At 43.7% G+C, this 20,078-nt stretch overlaps 1 protein-coding gene across 1 annotated transcript in view; it reads right to left on the reverse strand.

Annotated features, from left to right (window-relative positions):
• Positions 1-673: 673 nt before the first annotated feature.
• Positions 674-20,078, reverse strand: part of LOC144691902 (uncharacterized) — a 40,404-nt gene continuing 20,999 nt past the window's right edge. The window contains exons 7-10 of the mRNA XM_078560477.1: positions 14,874-14,954; positions 7,790-7,902; positions 3,415-3,610; positions 674-912 (exon numbers count right to left, since the gene is read on the reverse strand). Of these exons, the coding sequence (XP_078416603.1) occupies positions 674-912; positions 3,415-3,610; positions 7,790-7,902; positions 14,874-14,954 (629 nt within the window). The remainder of the gene's footprint in view (positions 913-3,414; positions 3,611-7,789; positions 7,903-14,873; positions 14,955-20,078) is intronic.

Here is a 20,078-nt window from a genome sequence, read left to right on the forward strand (position 1 = left end):
CCATTCGGAAAGATATCTTACTGCTCTTGAGTGATGGATGGGGTGGGGGTGGGGTGGGGGAGACCAACTATTCACTGAATCACCCCCATTATTTATTGATCAGCCAACATGAATAGGACTTAATACAGTCTTCCATTCAGAGAACAAATTATTTATTGGAATAAAGGCTGGATAAGATATCACTAATCTTAAAATGGGTCCTTTAAGACTAAGACGAGGAGAACTTGCTTCACTTATTTTTTGGGGGATAGTTGGCGATTTGAGGGGAGTTGGAGGGGTCAATGTGAGTGATTAGGAGGTCAGTTGTGGAGTTACCAAGGAGTTAGGCTAGGATTTTTATGTGTAATATTTCCTGGGAAAATATTCATGTAAACACTGTGGAACTGTCAGAGTGGGAGACATTCATAGAGGTTCCCGGGGGGAGCATTGGAAGGTGAAACCTCCCAGGCAATTTTCGTAGAGGTCAGCACATCAGGAGCTCCACATAGTCCCATCACACACCTTCAGTCATACGTCTCTCTGACAATCTAGGGGCCGGAAGATCTGGGCCATTGTGTTTCTTAACAGCATTATTTTCCTTACCTGAATTTTCAAAATTTCTAAAGATTAGTTTTAAACTCCACATAAACCCTGAGCAAATAAGTATGTCCATTTTGGAGTTTCCCATGACAAACTATACGACAGAACGCTGTAAGTTGTAGGGCGTATTAAAAGAACCAAAGGAAAGTGTCCCAGAGTGTTTCCTTGTATAAACCACTGCCAGTGTTACTGCCATGATAACCAGCAGAGCAAAACCTAGAAGAGCTCCCACTACTATTGTGGACACTCTGAATCCGGGGCTTTCTGGCTGAATCTGCACCGTGGGAGTAGTCTGCGACAGGGTTGGAGCCAAAGTCGACACTTGTGTAGTACCTGGAACAGGATAAAATAGAAAATTTATTTAAAGACCCATCGTGATTCAGTCACACTCCTCAAAGTATGTGTCTTGAGGGGATTTTTAAAATTGTATGTCCCATCCCAATTCAGCAGGGTTCTCTTTAAGTGCACACAGTGACCTGATCTGCTATTTTACCCTGAGGCCTGAGTAGAAAAGCAGTCTTGGCTTCCCCGCCCAGCCGAACTTGCTAGGAACTGGGTATAGGGCCAGAAGGGGACCAATAAAGATACGTTTAATTGTTTTTCTTGTTGGACAGAAAGTGCAGGAGACAACTGTTAGACTTCACTTTGTTGACACACTTGTGTAATTAGTAAGGCTTAAGTTATCACATTATACTGTACGTAGGCCTAGTGATGAAATGTCTTAATTTGTATGTATTATTGGAATGTTGATAAGAAGTCTTCAAGTTGGCATCTCTTTAAGTGCCTAAAGATTCTGTAGCTTTAAGAAAGAACATTTGGAGTTATAGCTAGCATACATTTGGGCTCCAATGAGTCTAGCATTAGCAGTAAACAGAAGCCAAGGCTGCAACGCTGATCAACTAGAAGAATGGTCTGAAGATGGGTCTCTGGTCGAAAGAGTACAAGTTCAGGTTAGGTAGTTGCGGGGAAGCCAAGAGCACTCTTCCCATTTGGTCAAGAATTGTAAATATTTGGCTAGAATTTGTTAGTTGTGTTGACACAGGTGCACATACTTGGGATAGATGTTGCCTGCATAAAAGGTATAAAGATGGGGAAGCACCACTGGGGTTTTTGTACTTGCCGGGGATGGTATTCAGCTCAGGACACTTGCTGGGGGTATTTGGCAAGAGAGAAAGTTTGGGGTTAATAATAGACCATTTGCTAGGGAGTTAGCACTTATGTGGGACATTGCCAGTCGGTGGCCAGTTGTTATAGGTTGGGAGTTGCTGTAAGAACCCAGAAGTGACTAATTGTCACAGATCAATATTAGAATTCAGTATTAGGGCTAAAGGTTTTTGCCTTAAGTGAAAGTGAATAACCTTTAATAGAAAACTGTCTCCACCAAAGAGAGAGGGAGAGAGAAAGAGAGAAGAGGGTCCATTAGGGTTGAAGTCTTAAAGCTGCTAGGGATTTGTATGTATTTTAGAGTTAAGTTGACTAAATTAAAATCTCGAGGGACATCATGAGCTGAATTTTACATCCTGCGGGCAGGCATAAAATCGCGTGAGAAGATGTCGGGCGAGCGTCCCGATGTCATTGTGCCCTCGCATGATATTTTGCTCGGAGGGCGTGCTTCCGGCATTCGCGCGCGCCTGCCGAGGGCAATTAAGAGGGCAAGTAAGCCTGCTAACAGCGCAATTGTCTCTGATTTTTCATGGCCCGTCCAACCTTACGTTTGGCGGACGGGTGAATTGGCCAGGCGCACTTTGCATTTTTCATCAAACCACATCCAAGGGTGGGATAAAATTTCCGTTGTGAAATAAGATAATAAAATAAAAGATAAATATCTGTGGGCAGCATTTTTAGCAGTTATATTTTCAGGCGATTGATTGTGACGCATGGAAATTTTTTTGCAGCTTTTTAAACCTTCATTTTTTTCAGGTCTGCAGTTCCTGGAGGCAAAGGATTTCTTCCTGGTGTCCTGGCCAATACTTAGCCCTCAACCAACAACATTGACACAGATGATCTGGTCATGACCTCAATGCAGTTTGTGGGGTGTTGTGCCATGCACAAATTGGTTGCCAAGTTTCCCTACATTACGACAGTGACAACACTTCAGAATTACACCTACACCTTAACCTCTCCAGTCCAGCACCCTGCTGTACTGAAACACCAGTGGTCTGGAAATCTTTTGATCGGACCCAAAGATCTTTTTAGTTCAACACTCTGGGAGCAGAAACATGGAAGATACAGTATTTGGATTAAAAAAAACTATATTTATTGTTACTTTGTAATGTTTTATCACTGTTTTAGGCCTCAGATAAAAGTAGTGCTTTATGGTTCACAACTTATGGTTAGGCAAGCTCGTGTAATTCGATAATCCAGATAAGTGCGAAATCCAGAAACGACTTGGGACGGAATTTTACAGCCCCATCATGGTGGAGGGATGGGGGTGGGTACGGGGATGAGGTGAGGGGTGGTGGGGGGCGGGGTGCAGGGCTGTAAAATGCAGCGAGCCATTCAAAAGTCCATCGACTTTGGCAGGACCACAAAATCCCGCCGGTGTAAAATACTGCCCCTGGTCCCAAGCGTTCCGGACCTGGGGCAGGATTTTATGCCCGTCCTGCCCGGCGGGATATTATGGTCCCACTGAACTGAATGGAGATTTAAGTGGCTCTCTGCGTCCGCTGGTGGTTGGGTGGGGGAGACACACGCTGTGGCAGGGCCGTAAAATCCTGGCCCTGGAGAAGTTACATTGTATTTTGTTGTCTGTCAAGCACCTTGGGTCATTCTGAGGTTGCGAAAGATGCTATATCAATGCAAGTTCTTTCTTTTTATGATTAGCAGAATGCCTACCTGTTATACTGATGGAGCTTTGGTTATCAACTGCTTTGATTGCATCGGTAAAAACATTTTGCAGGGTGGCAGTAGTTACGTTTGAGTCGATGCTCAGGAAAGCCAGGAGATTCACGACCACACTTCCATTTTGAAAACCAATGATGGTGATATTAAAATTGCTATCATTTAGTTTATCTGGTACGGTTTGTACAACCTGAGAAGAATAAACACAGATATTATTTTATATTCTGATAATAAGGAAGGCATCAGCAACCATTGATAGAAAGTCTTCTGGTTCCATTTAGCCACTCACCCACCTCATCAGTAATGTATTTGAACTGGTGATGCTAGGACTACCCAAATGTTACAATTCTAGCACCGTTCTTGCTTTCACAATAAGACCCCATAGGCATGGATGTCTCAACAACTGAAATATTCATCATAGTTCCCCACTGTGAATAGATTGCAATATGGAGTCCAGATTTAACAATGAGCTCTGAATCATAATAAGTTGTTTACTGGAGAACAGAAGCCATAAATAAGCCCTAAACCTAGGCCACTGGGTGTGGTGTAAACTCACTTGTTTGATTTAAAATAATAAACAGAAGCAATGGCCAGAATCTTCGGGTCAGCGGGCGTGCGTCCCGATGTCACCGCGCGTCGTTCAGACCTTGAGTTCGGCGGGTGCGCACTGGAATCGGCTGCGCGCCCGCCGAACTGTCAAAAGGCCTGTTAAAGGCCATTTAAATAGCAATTAAACCAATTAACTGAGCTGCCCGTCCAACCTTAAGGTTGGCGGGGGGGCAGGCGAAGAGCCCAGGCAGCCTTTGCATTTATCATGAAACCTTATCCATGGGCGGGATGAGGTTTCATGAAGGTTTTTATCAATAAAAATAAAAATACATTTTTACTAAAATTCGTTGACATGTCCCAGCTCGTGTGACACTGTCACATAAGGGGATATGTCTTAAATTTTTTTTTTTCTCCTTATTAAAATTTTCAAAAATCAAACTAATCTTCCTGAGGCAGCTCTGTGCCCCGACTCAGCCTACTCTCCCACCCCCCGCCCGCACAGGGAGTGCTGAGCGCTTAATTGGCCCACCCACGTAAAATGGCGGTGCACAGCCGATTGTGGGTGGCGATCAGCTGCTCACCCGCCCGCTCCCGCTCCCATCCAACCCCCCCAAAACGGGGAGAAAATTCTTCCCAATGAGTTTCAAGAAATACGATTTGTTCCAAAATCAGTGAGAATCGGAACCAGTCATGAAGGGTTTAATTTAACCCTATTTCAGAAAGTCACTTCGTCCAGATTTCAGACAGCAACGGACATTTCTCTTGTGTCAACCTTATCAATGGTGTGTGCTATAAAAACCATGGAAGTTTGTTGCTTTACTTCTGAACTAAAGGTGACTGAAGAACAATCCAGTCTCCTTACCGGCTGTCAATCATCCATGATCTGTTATTGTCTGTTACATGATTCCTGGGATGGAAGGATTGTCATATGAGGAGAGATCGGGCTGACTAGACCTGTACTCACTGCAGTTTGGAAGATTGAGAGGGGACCTCATTGAGATGTATAAAATTCTGACAGGGATGGACAGACTGGATGCAGGGCTGATGTTTCCTCTGGCTTGAGGGGCAGGGGAGGGGATGCCTAGAACAAGGGGTCACAGTCTCAGGACACAGGGTAGACCATTTAGGACTGAGAGGAGGAGAAACTTCTTCACTCAGAGGGTAGTGAACCTGTGGAATTCTCTACCACAGAAGGCTGTGGAGGCCAAGTCACTGAATATATTTAAGAAGGAAATAGATAGATTCCTGGACTCTAAAGGCATCAAGGGGTATGGGGAGAGTGGGGAGTATGGCATTGAGATAGAGGATCAGTCATGATCATATTGAATGGCGGAGCAGGCTCGAAGGGCCGAATAACCTACTCCTGCTCCTATTTTCTATGTTTCTATGTATTAGGAATGCCAGCAAAAGGTTAATCGCATGTTGTCTGCATCACCAAAAACTCCTGAAGTCTTTACAGTGTACAATTCAATTTATACCAAAATCAAACTCCTGTAACATAACAAATTTCCTGAGCAATGATTTGCAGATCAGTAGGGTGTGATTGCTGTGACTCTGCTGCCCATTTGAGCTTTGAAATTACAGAACCTAAATAGCGCGAGTGGTTGAAGCACTAACTCTTTGCCTGGTTCCCTCCTGTTCCAATTTTCGGTCAGACCCCAGTCCTAATGGAAGCAGGAGGGAGTTTGCATGGCGATCATGATCAGATGATGTAGTTATGATTTCCGAAACCATTTTTGTCCCTGCCTGCCGGCTCATTGCCAGTTTCTGCTTGTGCCAAATAAACAAAAGCATTGGACTTGGCAAGTGCCTTTTCTGGGCGTACATTAAAGGGATCCTTTAACTACAGTCGGGGAAATGGACAGATGTTTGCTATATTTTTTTAACACCACTCCCTTGTGAATTCAGTGGTGTAAAGGCTTCCACGATGAATATCCCCTTGCATGTTGTCGTTGCTGCAATGATTTTGCCTGATTCGCAAAACTGGTGCTTTCTTTCATTCCTGGCACGTCTAGCCTTCTCCTCTAAGGTACTGCTGCCAGCCGTGCAAAAACAGGCACCTCACCCAATTTCCTATTGCTAGATTGGCGAGCTGCCTGTGGGCAATGCACTTCATACTGGCAGCTCGCCAAAGCGATGTGAACTGCACGGATTGAAACCAACCCTCTCAGTCAGGTACAAGCCGTGCCCTTGCCCACACCTACACTTGAAAATCATCCCCAGGAAGTTCACTTTCTTCTATCGATTTGAACCCTTAATTATTATATAAACCAAATAAAATAAGTCACAAGTTACAATTTTGTCACATCAACATTATTCAGAGATGAAATCCTGAACTTGCTCCACTCTAGCAGGTTTACACCTCTGTATTCACAAGAATGTAAACCCGTCACTCAGTCAAACTTTGAGCAGAAATTTCTTACGGCTCTTATGTTTACACAATCCATTTACACGGATCATGAGCAATTCCTAAATGCTTAAAAAATACATAAAATTTTGGAATATATATTTTGTGAGTTCCATTTTATACCTGTCGTGCAACACATCATAAGGTGAAAACTGACCACCAAATGGCCACTTTAATACTTCTGTTTCTCTGCAGTTCTATCTAACGCATTATTGTTATAAAAGCTTCAGAACACTTCTACCAGCTTATAACCATTTGTCATTAGTTTGATTATATAAATCAGCTTACTAGCAACATCCATTCTCTAATTTGTTATTAAATCTCCTTTTTCCTGAATCTGTCCAGAAGCTTTTAAACCAACGAGATCAGACTTTGTATAGATAGGTAATGCTGTGTAACCACAGCCCCTTGTTGTCCCCTGCCCTTGATGTTTGTATCAGTCCCACTGAGGAGCTTACTTGCCTTTCCTGAGATTCCACTGTTCGTGGACCTTCTGTGAATTTGTAGCAGTTTCTATTTTTCACAGCCAAAGGCAAGTGTTTTCCTCTTTATTATTCTGAGTTTCGCAACATCCATTAAATGTAATTGGCTGCCACATTTCTTACATTGCAACATTGACTACACTTCAAAAGTACTTCATTGGCTGTAAAATTTGGGACATCCTGAGGTCTTGAAAGCCACTATATACATAAAAGTCTTTCATAAAAGCTACAGTTTTGAAGGCTATGTTTTGGAGCAGGCAGGTGCTTAACTGTGCCTATAGGCAGCTGCTACTGAGATGTATAAGTCACCTGAGTATCACACCAATTATTCAGTTTTTAAAATGAAGGAAAATGAATACAAATGATGGGAAAGTCAAGAGAACAATTACCCTCCAGTGACTGCATGCGGCTCAGTAACACCTTTAAACAACCAACTCTGAGGCTAGATGCCTATAACCATATGACGGGATGCTGATCGGATATTGTCCGATATGCACTATCTCCAGAGGTTAAAGTTATCCCCACTGAGTCTAAGGATGGAATTTTGCTGAAATGGCGGAGGTCCCGTCATCAGGGTGGCTTTCGATTGGCCCGCACGCTCAGGCGAGAGGTGGGATTTACCCCTGATATTAGCAGGAGGAGGCAATTAGAGCCAGGAGGCAGTTGGTGGTGGCCAATTAAGGACGTGGGCGGATGGGCCGTCTATGCTGCCAGCCCAACTAGAGACAACACTGGAACTTCGGCAACACCGCTGAGAGGCGACGGCTGCCTGGGCAGCAAAGACAACATGAGAGAGCCTCGAGTTTGAGGCACTTTCAGAACAGTGGGCAATAAATAAATTAAATAAATCAGCCGAGCTACTGTCATTCCCACCAGCTGGGGTCTGCCCCAAGACTTCAATAGCGAAGGGGTATTTTTGTGTTTTACTTACTGCATTTGTAATTTCAGCTGATAAACTCTTGTAGGCTTCACTGCTGGGATTTTTTAACTCATTGCTGAATTCTCTGGATTTCAATACTGCCTTCATTCTGAATGCTTTCCGGTCTGTGGAAACAAGAGTCAGCCGATCATTACTCATCATTACAGTCGGTCTTTGGGGGAATTGCATATGGGTCGTCACGACTAAGTGTAATCCTGAGGTCAAACTGAATTACAGGGCAGTGGGGTAACTAGCCAAGGGTGTGCTGACATAATTCAATCCATTTTAGAGTCACATGATCTCCTCTCTACCCTCCTTGCCATTCTAATTAATTCAGTCCCCATTTTAAGGCCACACATTCTTACCTTTTTATCTCCATTATAAATCCTTAATTTCGAATTTATAATGCAAAGTGTTGCTGCAAAACATGTCATGCAGACATCATAGCACCCTCTTTCTACATATCCCTCATCAACCGCCAATCTCACCCTCCTCTCTCTGCTTCAACCCCAACTCTCAGTCAATTCCCATATTGCACAATCTTGCACTCTCTCACAACCTTATCATGCTCTCCACTCCCCCTCTACCACGGTCTTAACCTCTCTCAACCTGCTTGCTCATTTACATCCTTGTGCTCTCTCAAGCTCGCTCTTTCAATTCCTTCAGTCTTTACATAATGCCTCAACTCTCTCTATGCCTTTTTCCTTCATCTTTCCACCTTCCCTTGCTATCTCTTTCCCCTAAATAGTTTCTCTCAAAAGTCAAATTCTAAAAAATCAAATTACAATAAGGAAATAATCCATTTATCAAAACACAAAACAAAAACTTCATGTGCGGACTTAGTGCACTGTTATTTTTCTCATTGTGTTGCCACGGGTACCCGCATGAATCTGCGCTTCTTCCTCAAGTGGAGTCCCAACCAGTCCCATCCATCACCACTCTCTTCTTCCTGGCTTGTTCTCACAATTGAACAACTTCTCCTTTAACTCCACTCACTTGCTCTCAATAAAAGGTGTTGCTATGGGTACCTGCATGGGTCCTAGTTTTGCCTGTCTTTTCACAGGACTTGTGAAACATTCCTTGTTCCAGTCTTACTTGCGCTCCCTCCATCACCTCTCTCTCTGTACATTGATGACTGTGTCATGCTGTTTTCCACGCTCATCCTGAACTGAAAAATGTCTCCAACTTTCCTTCCAATTTCCATCCTGCTATCACGTTCACATGGTCCATCTCCAACTCTTCTCTTCTCCAACTTGTCTGCCTCCAGTTGTGGGGTGAGGTTATCATTGAATATTCACTATAACCCCACTGACTCCCACAGCTATCTTGACTACATTTGTTTACACCCAGTTTCCTGTAAGGACTCCATTCTATTATCCCTGTTTCTCTGTCTCCATCGCATCTGTTCAGATGGTGCAACCTTCCATTCCTGTGCTTCCAATATGTCCGTGGTTGACATCTGTGTCCAACCTTTTCCCACACTTCTGCTCTCATCCTTTCCCCTCCCTCCCAGAACCATGATAGCGTTCTTCTTGTCCTCTCCTTCCACCCCACCAGCCACCGCATTCAATGGATCATCGTCTGCCATCTTCGACACCTCCAGTGTGGCACCATGCACCACCAAACACATCTTCCCCCCATTCCCCTTTCAGCATTCCAAAGGGACCATTCCCTCTGTGACACCCTGGTCCACTCCTCAATTACCCCAACATGCCTTCCAATTCCCATGGCACCTTTCCATGCGAGGACAGGAGATGCAACACTTGCCCTTTCACTTCTGCTCTTTCTCCTTACTGTCCAAGGCCCCAAATGCTCCTTCCGGATGAAATATCGATGTACGTGTACTTCTTTTAATTTTAACGGCGCACATTCAGTCTGCAAGCACGACCCCAAACCTTTGGTCCCCTGTCATTTTAATTCTCCGCCTTGCTGTCATGCTGACCTCTCTATCCTTGGCCTCCTACACAGTGTTCCAGTGAAGCTCAATGTAAGCTCAAGGAGCAGCATCTCATCTTTCAATTTGGCACTTTACAGCCTTCCAGAATCAACATTGAGCTCAATAATTTCAGATCATAAACATCATGTCCATTTTGTTTCTTTTTCTTTGCAGTTTTCAGTTTTACTCTCATTCTCCTCTTGTTTTTGGCTTTTGAGTGGCAGCAGTTGGCCTTTCACACCTCTTCGAGACACATCTTTTGTTCCTTTTCACTGTCCTTGGCCCTGCACTATCAACGATTTTGAAATTTAATCTCTCCTGTCTTCCACCTTATCACAGACTTTCGCTTTTCCATCCTCCTTCCTCCCTTCATGTGTTTGAAACCTATCACATTTCTAATTCCCCAGTTCTGATGAAAGATCATCAACATGAAACAGTTCTAAAAGCAGAAAATGCAGCAAGCCTGATAGTATCTGTGGAGAGAGAAACAGAGCTAATGTTTCGGGTCCATATGTCTCTTCATCAGATGCTGTCAGACCTGCTGAGTTTTTCTAGCATTTGTTTTCATTTCAGGTTTCCAGCATCTGCAGTATTTTTCTTTTTCAATATGAAACAGTTACTCACTTTCTCTCTCCATAGATGCTGCCTGAGTGTTTCCAGCATTTTTTGCTTTCATTTCTTGATATTCATGTCTATTGAGAGTTGGTGTGAGTCTGGCTGAGGCCCCAGGAAAGGCCTCAAACTCCTGACAGCAAGGTAATCTTTCAAACACCTTCATATTGCTCCCAGCAAATAGTAAACTAACCAGCAGCATTCCCTCAGCCAAAAAAAGTGCCTTAAGATCCCCAAGTGGAAATAACCAGGTGACAAAGTAAAGGGAGATTAAGGGAGGGAGTTCTGCGTAACCTCAGTGATGGGAAACCTGGAAATAATCTTCAGGGGCAGGATCAATCTTCATTTAGAAAAACACAGATTAATCAAAGAGAGTCAGCACGGATTCGTTAAGGGAATATTGTGTCTGACTAACATTGATTTTTTTGAGAAGGTAACAAGGAGGATTAGTGAAGAGATAGTGAAGAGGATTGTCAAAGGATACAATGGGATGTAGATCGGTTGGAGACTTGGGCGGAGAAATGGCAGATGGAATTTAATCCGGACAAATGCGATGTATTGCATTTTGGAAGGTCTAATACAGGCAGGAATTATACAGTAAATGGCAGAACCCTTAAGTGCATTGACGGGCAGAGGGATCTGGGTGTACAGGTCCACAGGTCACTGAAAGTGGCAACGCAGGTTGATAAGGTAGTCAGGAAGGCATATGGCATGCTTGCCTTCATTGGCAGGAGTATTGAGTATAAAAGCTGGGAAGTCATGCTGCAGCTGTATAGAACTTTGGTTAGGCCACACTTGGAATATTGTGTGCAATTCTGGTCGCCACATTACCAGAAGAATGTGGAGGCGTTGGAGAGGGTGCAGAGGAGGTTTACCAGGATGCTTCCTGGTCTGGAGGTTATTAGCTATGAGGAGAGGTTGGAGAAACTCGGATTGTTCTCACTAGAGCAACGGAGATTGAGGGGCGACTTGATAGAAGTTTACAAAATTATGAGTGGCATGGACAGAGTAGATAGTCAGAAGCTTTTTCCCAGAGTGGAAGAGTCAATTACTAGGAGACATAGATTTAAGGTGAGAGGAGAAAACTATAGAGGAGATGAGTTTTTTGCGCAGAAGGTAGTGAGTGTCTGGAATTCGCTGCCAGAGGAGGTGGTGGAAGCAGGTACGATAGTGGTGTTTAAGAGGCAGTTTGACAAATACATGAATAGGACGGGAATAGAAGGATACGGACCCCGGAGGTGCAAAATGTTTTAGTTGACGGGCAATATGATCGGCGCAGGCTTGGAGGGCCGAAGGGCCTGTTCCTGTGCTGTACTTTTCTTTGTTCTTTGTTCTTTGATTGATGACACGTGGTCTATTTGAATTTTAGCAAGGCTTTTGCTAAGGTCTGACATGGCAGACTGGTCACAGAAGTAAAATCTCATGAGGTCCAAAGCAAAGTGCCAAATTAGATCAAAAATTGGCTCAGAGACAGGAAGCAAAGGTCAATGGGTGTTTTTGTAACTGGAAAGCTGTTTTCAGTGGGGTTCTGCAGAGACCAGAACTAGTTCTCTTGCTTTTTGTGATCATATCAATGATTCAGACTTAAATGTAGGGGACTTAATTAAGATGTTTACAGACAATACAAAAATTAGTTTTATGGCTGATAATGAAGGAGAAAGCTGTAGCCTGCAAGAAGATATCAATAGACTAGTTAGGTGGGCACAACTGTAACAAATGGAGGTTAATCCAGAGAAATGTGAGGCAGTACATTTGGGGAAGGCTAACAAGGCAAGGAGATAAGTAAATAACTAGTTGCATTCTGAGATATGTAGAGGAACTGAGAAACCTTGGAGTGCATGTCCACAGATCCTGAAAGTAGCTGGACAGATAGTTAAGGCGGTTAAAGAATGCATTTCGGATACTTGCCTTTATTAGCCAAGGCATAGAATTTAAGAGCTGGGAGGAAACTACATAAAACACTAGTTAGGCTACGGCTAGAGTACCGCGCACAGGTCTGCTCGCTGGACAATAGGATGGGATTTCACTAAAGATGGCTAAGAGGAGATTTACTAGGATGTTGCCTCATTAACAACCATTGGAGAATTCTAATTCTGAAAAAAGACTGGATAGGACAGGGTTGTTTCCATTGTAACAGGGCAGGCTGAGGGAGGATATAGGCCTGAATTTTCATAAAGACAGAGAGCCTCTCCGTCACTACAAAAATAGCTCCAGAGCCCTGATTCCAAAAGTCCCGCCCCTGAACACGTCACCTACCATTTTCTCAGGGGGAGATGGGAGCAGGTTCTTCCGTGCAAATGGAGGTTCATGGAGGCAGCTGCACATGTTAAAGTGAAGCTGCCTCAAACAGATCTGATTTTCGCTGGTGAGATGTCCAAAACATAACTTGTGCATTTTAGATCTGGTAGGAGAAGGTCTAAAGCTGCCGGAGTTCTTTGGAGTAGTAAGGAACCTCCTGGAGAGGTAAGGTTGCCTTTCGGATATGGTCCTGGGACACCTTTGAGGGGGGGGGTCAGGTGCCCTTTGGGATTGTTAAAAACAGGCATGAATACACATCGAAAGTGCTTAAACTGATTGGAACTGTCAAGCTCATTAGACCTGTCAATAGGAGCTGTCAAGGAATTTAAAGCACCTGCACTTCTATTTGAGAATAAGGTCTGCAGTGTTAAAAGAAAAATCAGTGTTAGCTATTTCCCTCTGCTTGTTGACATAAACCTGAGACCTATCTTCACAGGATTAGCTCTGCATGGCCTATTTCACAACCTTTCATTATCACAGTGGGGTGCCTTTCATTTCACAGTTTGATTGGCAGCTCTAAGTGGTTGTAAACTCTGAAGTGGGACTATAATTTCCAATGCTTGTTTTTGTAAGGGATTAAAGGAAGTTAACTGTAGTGATTTTTTAAAATAATAAATAATTGTGCTTTTTAAATAGTGAATTCTTCAATAGGCACTTAAGAAATTTATTTTATCTCATCTCAGCATGAGCCCTTAGGTTTGGCCATGGTGGATACTGCCCTTATTCCTGCCATGATGATGGCATAGTGGTATTGTTGCTGGACTAGTAATCCAGAGACTCAGGGTAATGTCCTGGGGACCTGGGTTTGAATTCTGCCACGGCAAATGGAGTTAAAAACCTAATGATGAAATTATAGTTGATTGTCGTAAAAACCCATCTGGTTCACTAATGTCCTTTAGGGAAGGAAATCTGCCATCCTTACCTGGTCTGGCCTACATGTGACCCCAGACCCACAGCAATGTGGGTTGACTCTTAAATGCCCTCTGAACAAGGACAACTAGGGATGAGTAATAAATGCCGGCCTGGCCAGTGATGCCCACATCCCATGAATTAGTTTTTTTAAAAAATTAAAAATTTCACCCAAAGGGTGGGGTGTGGTTGACATGGAGGGTGAGAGGGACCATGGGGTTGGCAGAAGGATATAAATTGGCATGGAGGGTATGAGGGGCCATTGGGGGTGGGGTGGGGGGCATGAAGTGGAATTGGTTGGCATGGATGAAGCATGGGGTTTTATTTTTAACTTTGACAATGCCGGTACACCGAGACAGGCCTCCCGTCCAGCCCGCTTTCACACTCGGCTGCCTAGGCACTCATTCTGGGATCGCCCACAATGACTCTCGTTTTCACCCGTTCGCCCCCCCGGACTGAAAATCCAATCTTCCGGGGCACTTTCTCCTGGGCCGGGTTTACAAAGCCAGGAATTGTCCCGACTCTGTGCTCGTGACCCAGAAGCAAAAATTCAGGCCGTAATTTAAATATATAAAAATATGAACGGTTTAGATAGAGTGGATAAGAAGCCCCTTTTCGCCTTGGTTGAGGGGTCCTAACCAGGTGGCACTGATTTAGGGTAAAAGGTAGGAGGCTTAGAGGGAATTCAACGAGAAATATTTTCACCCAGAGGGTGAGGGGGATTTGGAATTTACTGCCTGAAAGCATGGTAGAGACAGAACTCTCATAATGTTTAAAAAGTACTTAGATATGCACTTGAAATATTGCAACCTACAAGGTTATGGACCAAGAGCTGGAAAAGGGGAAACTTGTCCTCTTTATATGCTGTAAATTTCTATGATTTTATGATATTTTTGAAGTCAATAGAAGTAACCAGAAAGCTACCTGAAAGAAGTATATTTGTACATTAGGTAGGGAACAGCAGAGGGAGAAACAATGATACAGAGAATGGAAAAGACTGCACAAGAGAGAAAGACAGCTGATGAGTAAAGGACTGCCCAGCAAAACAAACAAGCCTTTACTTGAAACTTATCCTGGAATCTGAGATGTTGCTGGAAAAAAATTCTCTCGAGAACAACATTCAAGCCGTGGTCAGGTTGGGTTTGATAAAATGTTAAAGTTAATGAAGGGGAAACATGTTACATTCACAATATTTCACCAGCATTGTCATGATAATGATTTGTTAATTTATAAATATAATTAAAGCATTTGAGGCTAACTTCCCAGAGGCAACTTGACTGGATGTCAGAACAGATCTGGACTGCATCACAGACAAAGACCAGTGAAGATAAAGATACTTACTGTTGCATTCACTGACCGTCATCGTTAAGCAGTCAGACAAAGCACAGATATTCGTCTGATTTAGGAAACATGTATTAGGATCTGCAGATTAAAAATTGAACATTTTAGTCAATATTGAACATGAATACTTTTGATGGGTCAATAAATTATAAACACATCATTCAAACAAGACTCTTGAATCCTCCTGAAGACCCAACGGATAAAAGCCACTGCCTAATGCATGACTAAGAATGTCAGCCAGAAGATTGTTGTCTTCTATTCTTGGTCCATGTTGAGCTATCTGATCTCAGCTGGGAGCGCAGTCCTGAACTGGAGAGATAAGAATGTCACCCATGGCTCTAGCTCCTGATCACTATCAAGGATATGTGTGAAATAGGAGCTGGGTTGGCTATTTATAGTCAATAAACTATTGACTATAGACTATTTATCGTCATATAAGAATATGCTATTCCTATTAGATGGCCCGTTGGTATTTGTGATATGGAGTCTCACGAAAACCCTCATTTGTAGTCTAAGCTCAGATGAAGAATTACCACAGGGCTAAGATCCCAGAGAGATACAAGTATTTTTGAGACTGTAGAAAGTGGAACGATTAAGCCAACAACAATGTGTATTTATATAGCACCTTTAATGTAATAAAACATCCCAAGATACTTCACAGGAACAAAAATTGGCACTGAGCCCAGTAAGGCGACATTAGGGTAGATGACTAAAAACTTAACCAAAGTGATATGTTTGAAGGAGTGTCTTAAAAGAGGAAAGATTGGTATAGAGGCAGAGAGGTTTAACAAGGAGCTCCAAAGCCTCGGGCCTTGGCAGCTGAAGGAATGATGGCCAATGGTGGAGCATTTAAAATCAGGTATGCTCAAGAGGCCAGAATTAGAGGAGCACAGATGTGTCAGAGGGTTGTGGGGCTGAAGGAGATTATATAGATAGGGAAGTGTGAGGTTATGGAGGGATTTGAAAACAAGGAAGAGAATTGTAAAATCATTTTGTTATTTAACCAGGAGCCAGTGTATGTCATGAGGATAAAGGTGATGGGTGAACCAGACTTGGTGCAGGACGAGTTTTGGATGATCTCAAGTTTACAGAGGGTAGAATGCTCGAGGTCATACAGAGGTGTGTTGGAATAGTCAAGTCTCGAGGGAACAAAGGCATGAATGAGGGTTTCAGCAGCAGTTGAAAGGAGCCAGTGACGGAGTCATGGAGACAGAAATAGGAGGTCCTATTGATGGCACATATGTGTATATGTGATACGTATGTGTATATGTGATACATATGTGTGTATATGATATATATGTGCATATGTAACATAAATATGTGCTCGCAAACATATCTCTAGGTCAAATTTGACACCAAGGTCATGGACATACCACGTCAGCCTCAGATATTTGCCAGGACGAGGGATGGAGTCGATAGCTAGGGGACCGAAGACAGTGGCTTCAGTTGCCTAGCTATCAACTCCATATTTGAGGAAGACAGTGGCTTCATTATTCTCAATATTTAATTAGAGGAGATTTCTGCTCATCCAATACTGGATGTTAGACAATTTAGAGACAGTGAAGGGGTTAAGATAGGTAGTGGTGAGGTAGAGCTTGGCTTCATCAAGCATACATCTAGAAACTGACATTGCATTTCCAGAAAATGTCGCCAAAGGATAGCAAGCAGATGAGAAAAAGGAAGGGGTCAAGGATTGATCCTTGGGGGGCACCAGAGGATATGGTGCGGGGGCAGAAGGAGAGACCATTGTAAGTGATATTCTGGATATGATTAGACAGATAGGAATGGACCCAGCTGGGAAAAGTCGCATCCAGCTGGACAATGGTGGACAGGCTTTGAAGGAGGATCGTGTAGTCAACCATGTCAAAAGCTGCAGAGAGGTGAAAAAGAACAAGGAGTGATATGTTGTCATTGTCACACTCACATATGATGCTGGTTGTGACTTTGATAAGTATTCAAATGTGGAATTCCAGAAAAGATGGACACAGGTTTAGGAGGTGACAACATGTTCATGGACAAGGGGAAAGAGAAGTTGGAGATGGGAAAGTAGTTTGCAAGGATAGAGGGGTTAATGGTTGTTTTCTTTGAGGGGAGGGGTTATGACCTGAGATTTGAAAAAGAGAGTGTCAGTACCTGAAGAAAGAGAATCATTTGCAATAACAACTAATATAGGATGTATCAGCGAATATGGGAATCAGGAAAGAAATCGGATGGTCACCAGTTTTGTGGGAATAGGGTCAAGGGATCAGGAGGGAGGTCTCATGGTCAAGGGATCAAAAGGGAGGTCTCATGGTCAAGGGAGCAGGAGGGAGGCCTAATGCTCATGTTGAGCAGAATGGGCTCCTTCTGTGCTGTATTTTTTTTTGTTTCTATGAGCTTGTCGAGGGTTTGTTGGGGATAGGAGAGAAATTGAAGAACAATGTGAGTTCAAGGCCAGGGAGGGGGAGCTTTAGAGGAAGTTTAGCACAGTGAGTTAGGTAAATGGAGAGAAATGACAGAGACAGCTGACACAATAGTCTCAATGTTAGTGACAAAGAAGTTCATGATCTCCTCGCATTTGTTGGAGGTGAAGCTGGAGGGGATGGGGAGGGGGGCTTCAGAAGGTAGTTTGTAGTAGAGGAAAGAAGCTGTGCAATATCTTTATAATCTATGATGATGCTGTAATAGTGAGCACCTTTGGCAGACAAAAGCAACACCATACAGTGTTTAGTCAGATAGTGGCAGTGAATAACTAAACCAGTCATCCTCATCGTTTGGACTTAAAGGAACAGGGATGATAGCCATACTGGGGATACAGTGTGAGTGAGGGAGGGAGTAATAATTTTAATTGTGACTATGCCATCAAAGGTGGAGCTGAGGATGCAGTTGAGAAGGTCAGTCGCCAGACAAATGTTGTGGCAAACAGTGGGCCAAAGGTGAGGCAGTTGGGATTTAAAAGTATAGTTGGCAGTGAGTTGGCAGCAGTTTTTACCAGGAACGGACAGAGAAGAAGCAGGGTTAGGAGGAGGGAGGAGGCTTTGGGTGGAGAGTGATATGTGGAAATGATCCTGGAAGTGGCCTTCTCTACAATTGATATGGTGAAGGAAATGGCAAGGGCAAGGGAGTGGCATCAAGGGGGGTTGGGCAGTTTTCATGGAGGGTGTGATTAAGAGAGGATAAGAGGACAGTAAACCCAGAGGAGAGTGAACATGATGACGTAAGTTGGAGATTGAAATCACTGAGGATGAGAAGTCACTTGGCGTGGAGGCTGAGGGAGGAAAGCAATGAAGACAACTGAGTGAGAAAACATTTTTTGGTACTTGGGTGGTGAATCTGAATTTTAAGTGAGAGGGATGAGACGGGTGGAACAAGACTAGGTGTTCAAAGGAGAAGTGCCAAAGGGACAATGGGACTGACCAAACCATTACCACAAGAAGTGTTGACAGGGCAAGTGGTGGAAGGTGTAGCCAACTGGGAAGGCTTCATTTAGGGGGAAGGTGTCGCCACTGCCCAGTCAGGTTTCTGTCAGGGTCACAATGTTGATGTCAACGTTGATTATCCACAATAAACTCATGGATTGCAAGATTTACAAGTGAACAGACACTCTGGAGGGAGACATGGAGAGGGGTGACGAAGAAACTTTTTCTGTCAGAGGGTAGTGAGTCTTTGGAACATTCATCCTCAAAAGGCGGTGGAAACAGGGTCTTTGAATATTTTTAAGGCAGAGCTAGATAGATTCTCGATAAGTAAGGGGGTGAAAGGTTATTGGGGTAGGCGGGAATGTGGAGTTGAGGTTATAATCAGATCGGCCATGATCTTATTGAATGGTGGAGCAAACTCAAGGACCAAAGGACTTATTCCATTTCCTAATTTGTATGTTTGTATGTTCGATTGATCTGCTGCAGTACACAGGGTCAACACTCACAGGTGTGAGTTTTATGGGGAGGAGATGGGCAGGATTAACATCCTGGGCCCGAAAATTAAATGTATCAGCCATATAAATACTGTGGCTGCCAACAGCAGGTCAGAGGCTAGGAATCTTGTGACTACTAACTACCTGACTCCCCAAAGGCTGTCCACCATCTACAAGGCACAAGTCAGGAGTGTGATGGAATACTCCCCACTTGCCTGGATGAGTGCAGCTCAAACAAAACTCAAGAAGCTTGACATCATCCAGGACAAAGCAACCTGCTTCACTGGCACCCCATCCGCCACCTTCATCGTCCACTCCTCCACCACCGACACACAGAGACGGCAGTGTATACCATCTACAAAATGCACTGCAGGAACTCGCCAAGTCTCCTTTGACAGCGCTTTCCAAACTCATGACCTCTACCACCTAGAAGTACAAGAGCAGCAGATGCATGGGAACACCACCATCTGCATGTTCCCCTCCAAGCCACACACCATCCTGGCTCAGAAATATATCGCCGTTCCTTCACTGTCACTGCGTCAAAATCCTGGAACTCCAGGAATGAGCATTTCACCTCGTACCATTTTCCTACCTTCTCCATATAACCCTGCACTATATTTCCTTACCGAATGGCTTGATTGAACTTACCTCAACCATGCTCCCAGTCAGTGCACTCAAGACCCCAAACATCCGCTGCGAATAAATCCCTTCTCATATCGCTCTTGCTTCCTTTACTAACTATCCCAAATCTGTGCACTCCGGTTCCCGATCCCTCTGCCAATGGGAACAACCCCCTCCCTATCCCCTGTCCAGGCCCCTCATGATTTTGAATACGAACATATGAATTAGGAGCAGGAGTAGGTCACTAGGCCTGTCAAGCCTCCTCTGCCATTCAATAAGATCATGGCTGATCTGATTGTAACCTCAACTCCACATTCCCACCTACTCCCGACAGCTTTTCACTACTTTGCATATCAAGAATCTATCTAGCTCTGCCTTAAAAATGTTCAAAGACTCTACTTCCACCGCCACTTAAGGAAGAGAGTCCCAAAGACTCATTACCTTCTGAGAGAAAAAAGCTCTCTGCATCTCTGCCTCAAATAGGCCACCTCTTATTTTTAAACAGTGATCCCTAGTTCTAGATTCTCCTACAAGAGGAAACATCCTTTCCACATTCACCCTGTCAAAACCTTTCCTGCCATTTATAAGTGCTCACATTGAAAGATTAGCATTATTTTGGAAAGAACCTGGGAGCAACTCACATCCTAGTCAATGGGTTGATGTCAGCGACCAATATAGCAATGAACCTCTAT

Source organism: Cetorhinus maximus, chromosome 16 (genome assembly GCF_964194155.1).
Source record: "Cetorhinus maximus chromosome 16, sCetMax3.hap1.1, whole genome shotgun sequence".
Lineage (NCBI taxonomy): Eukaryota > Metazoa > Chordata > Chondrichthyes > Lamniformes > Cetorhinidae > Cetorhinus > Cetorhinus maximus.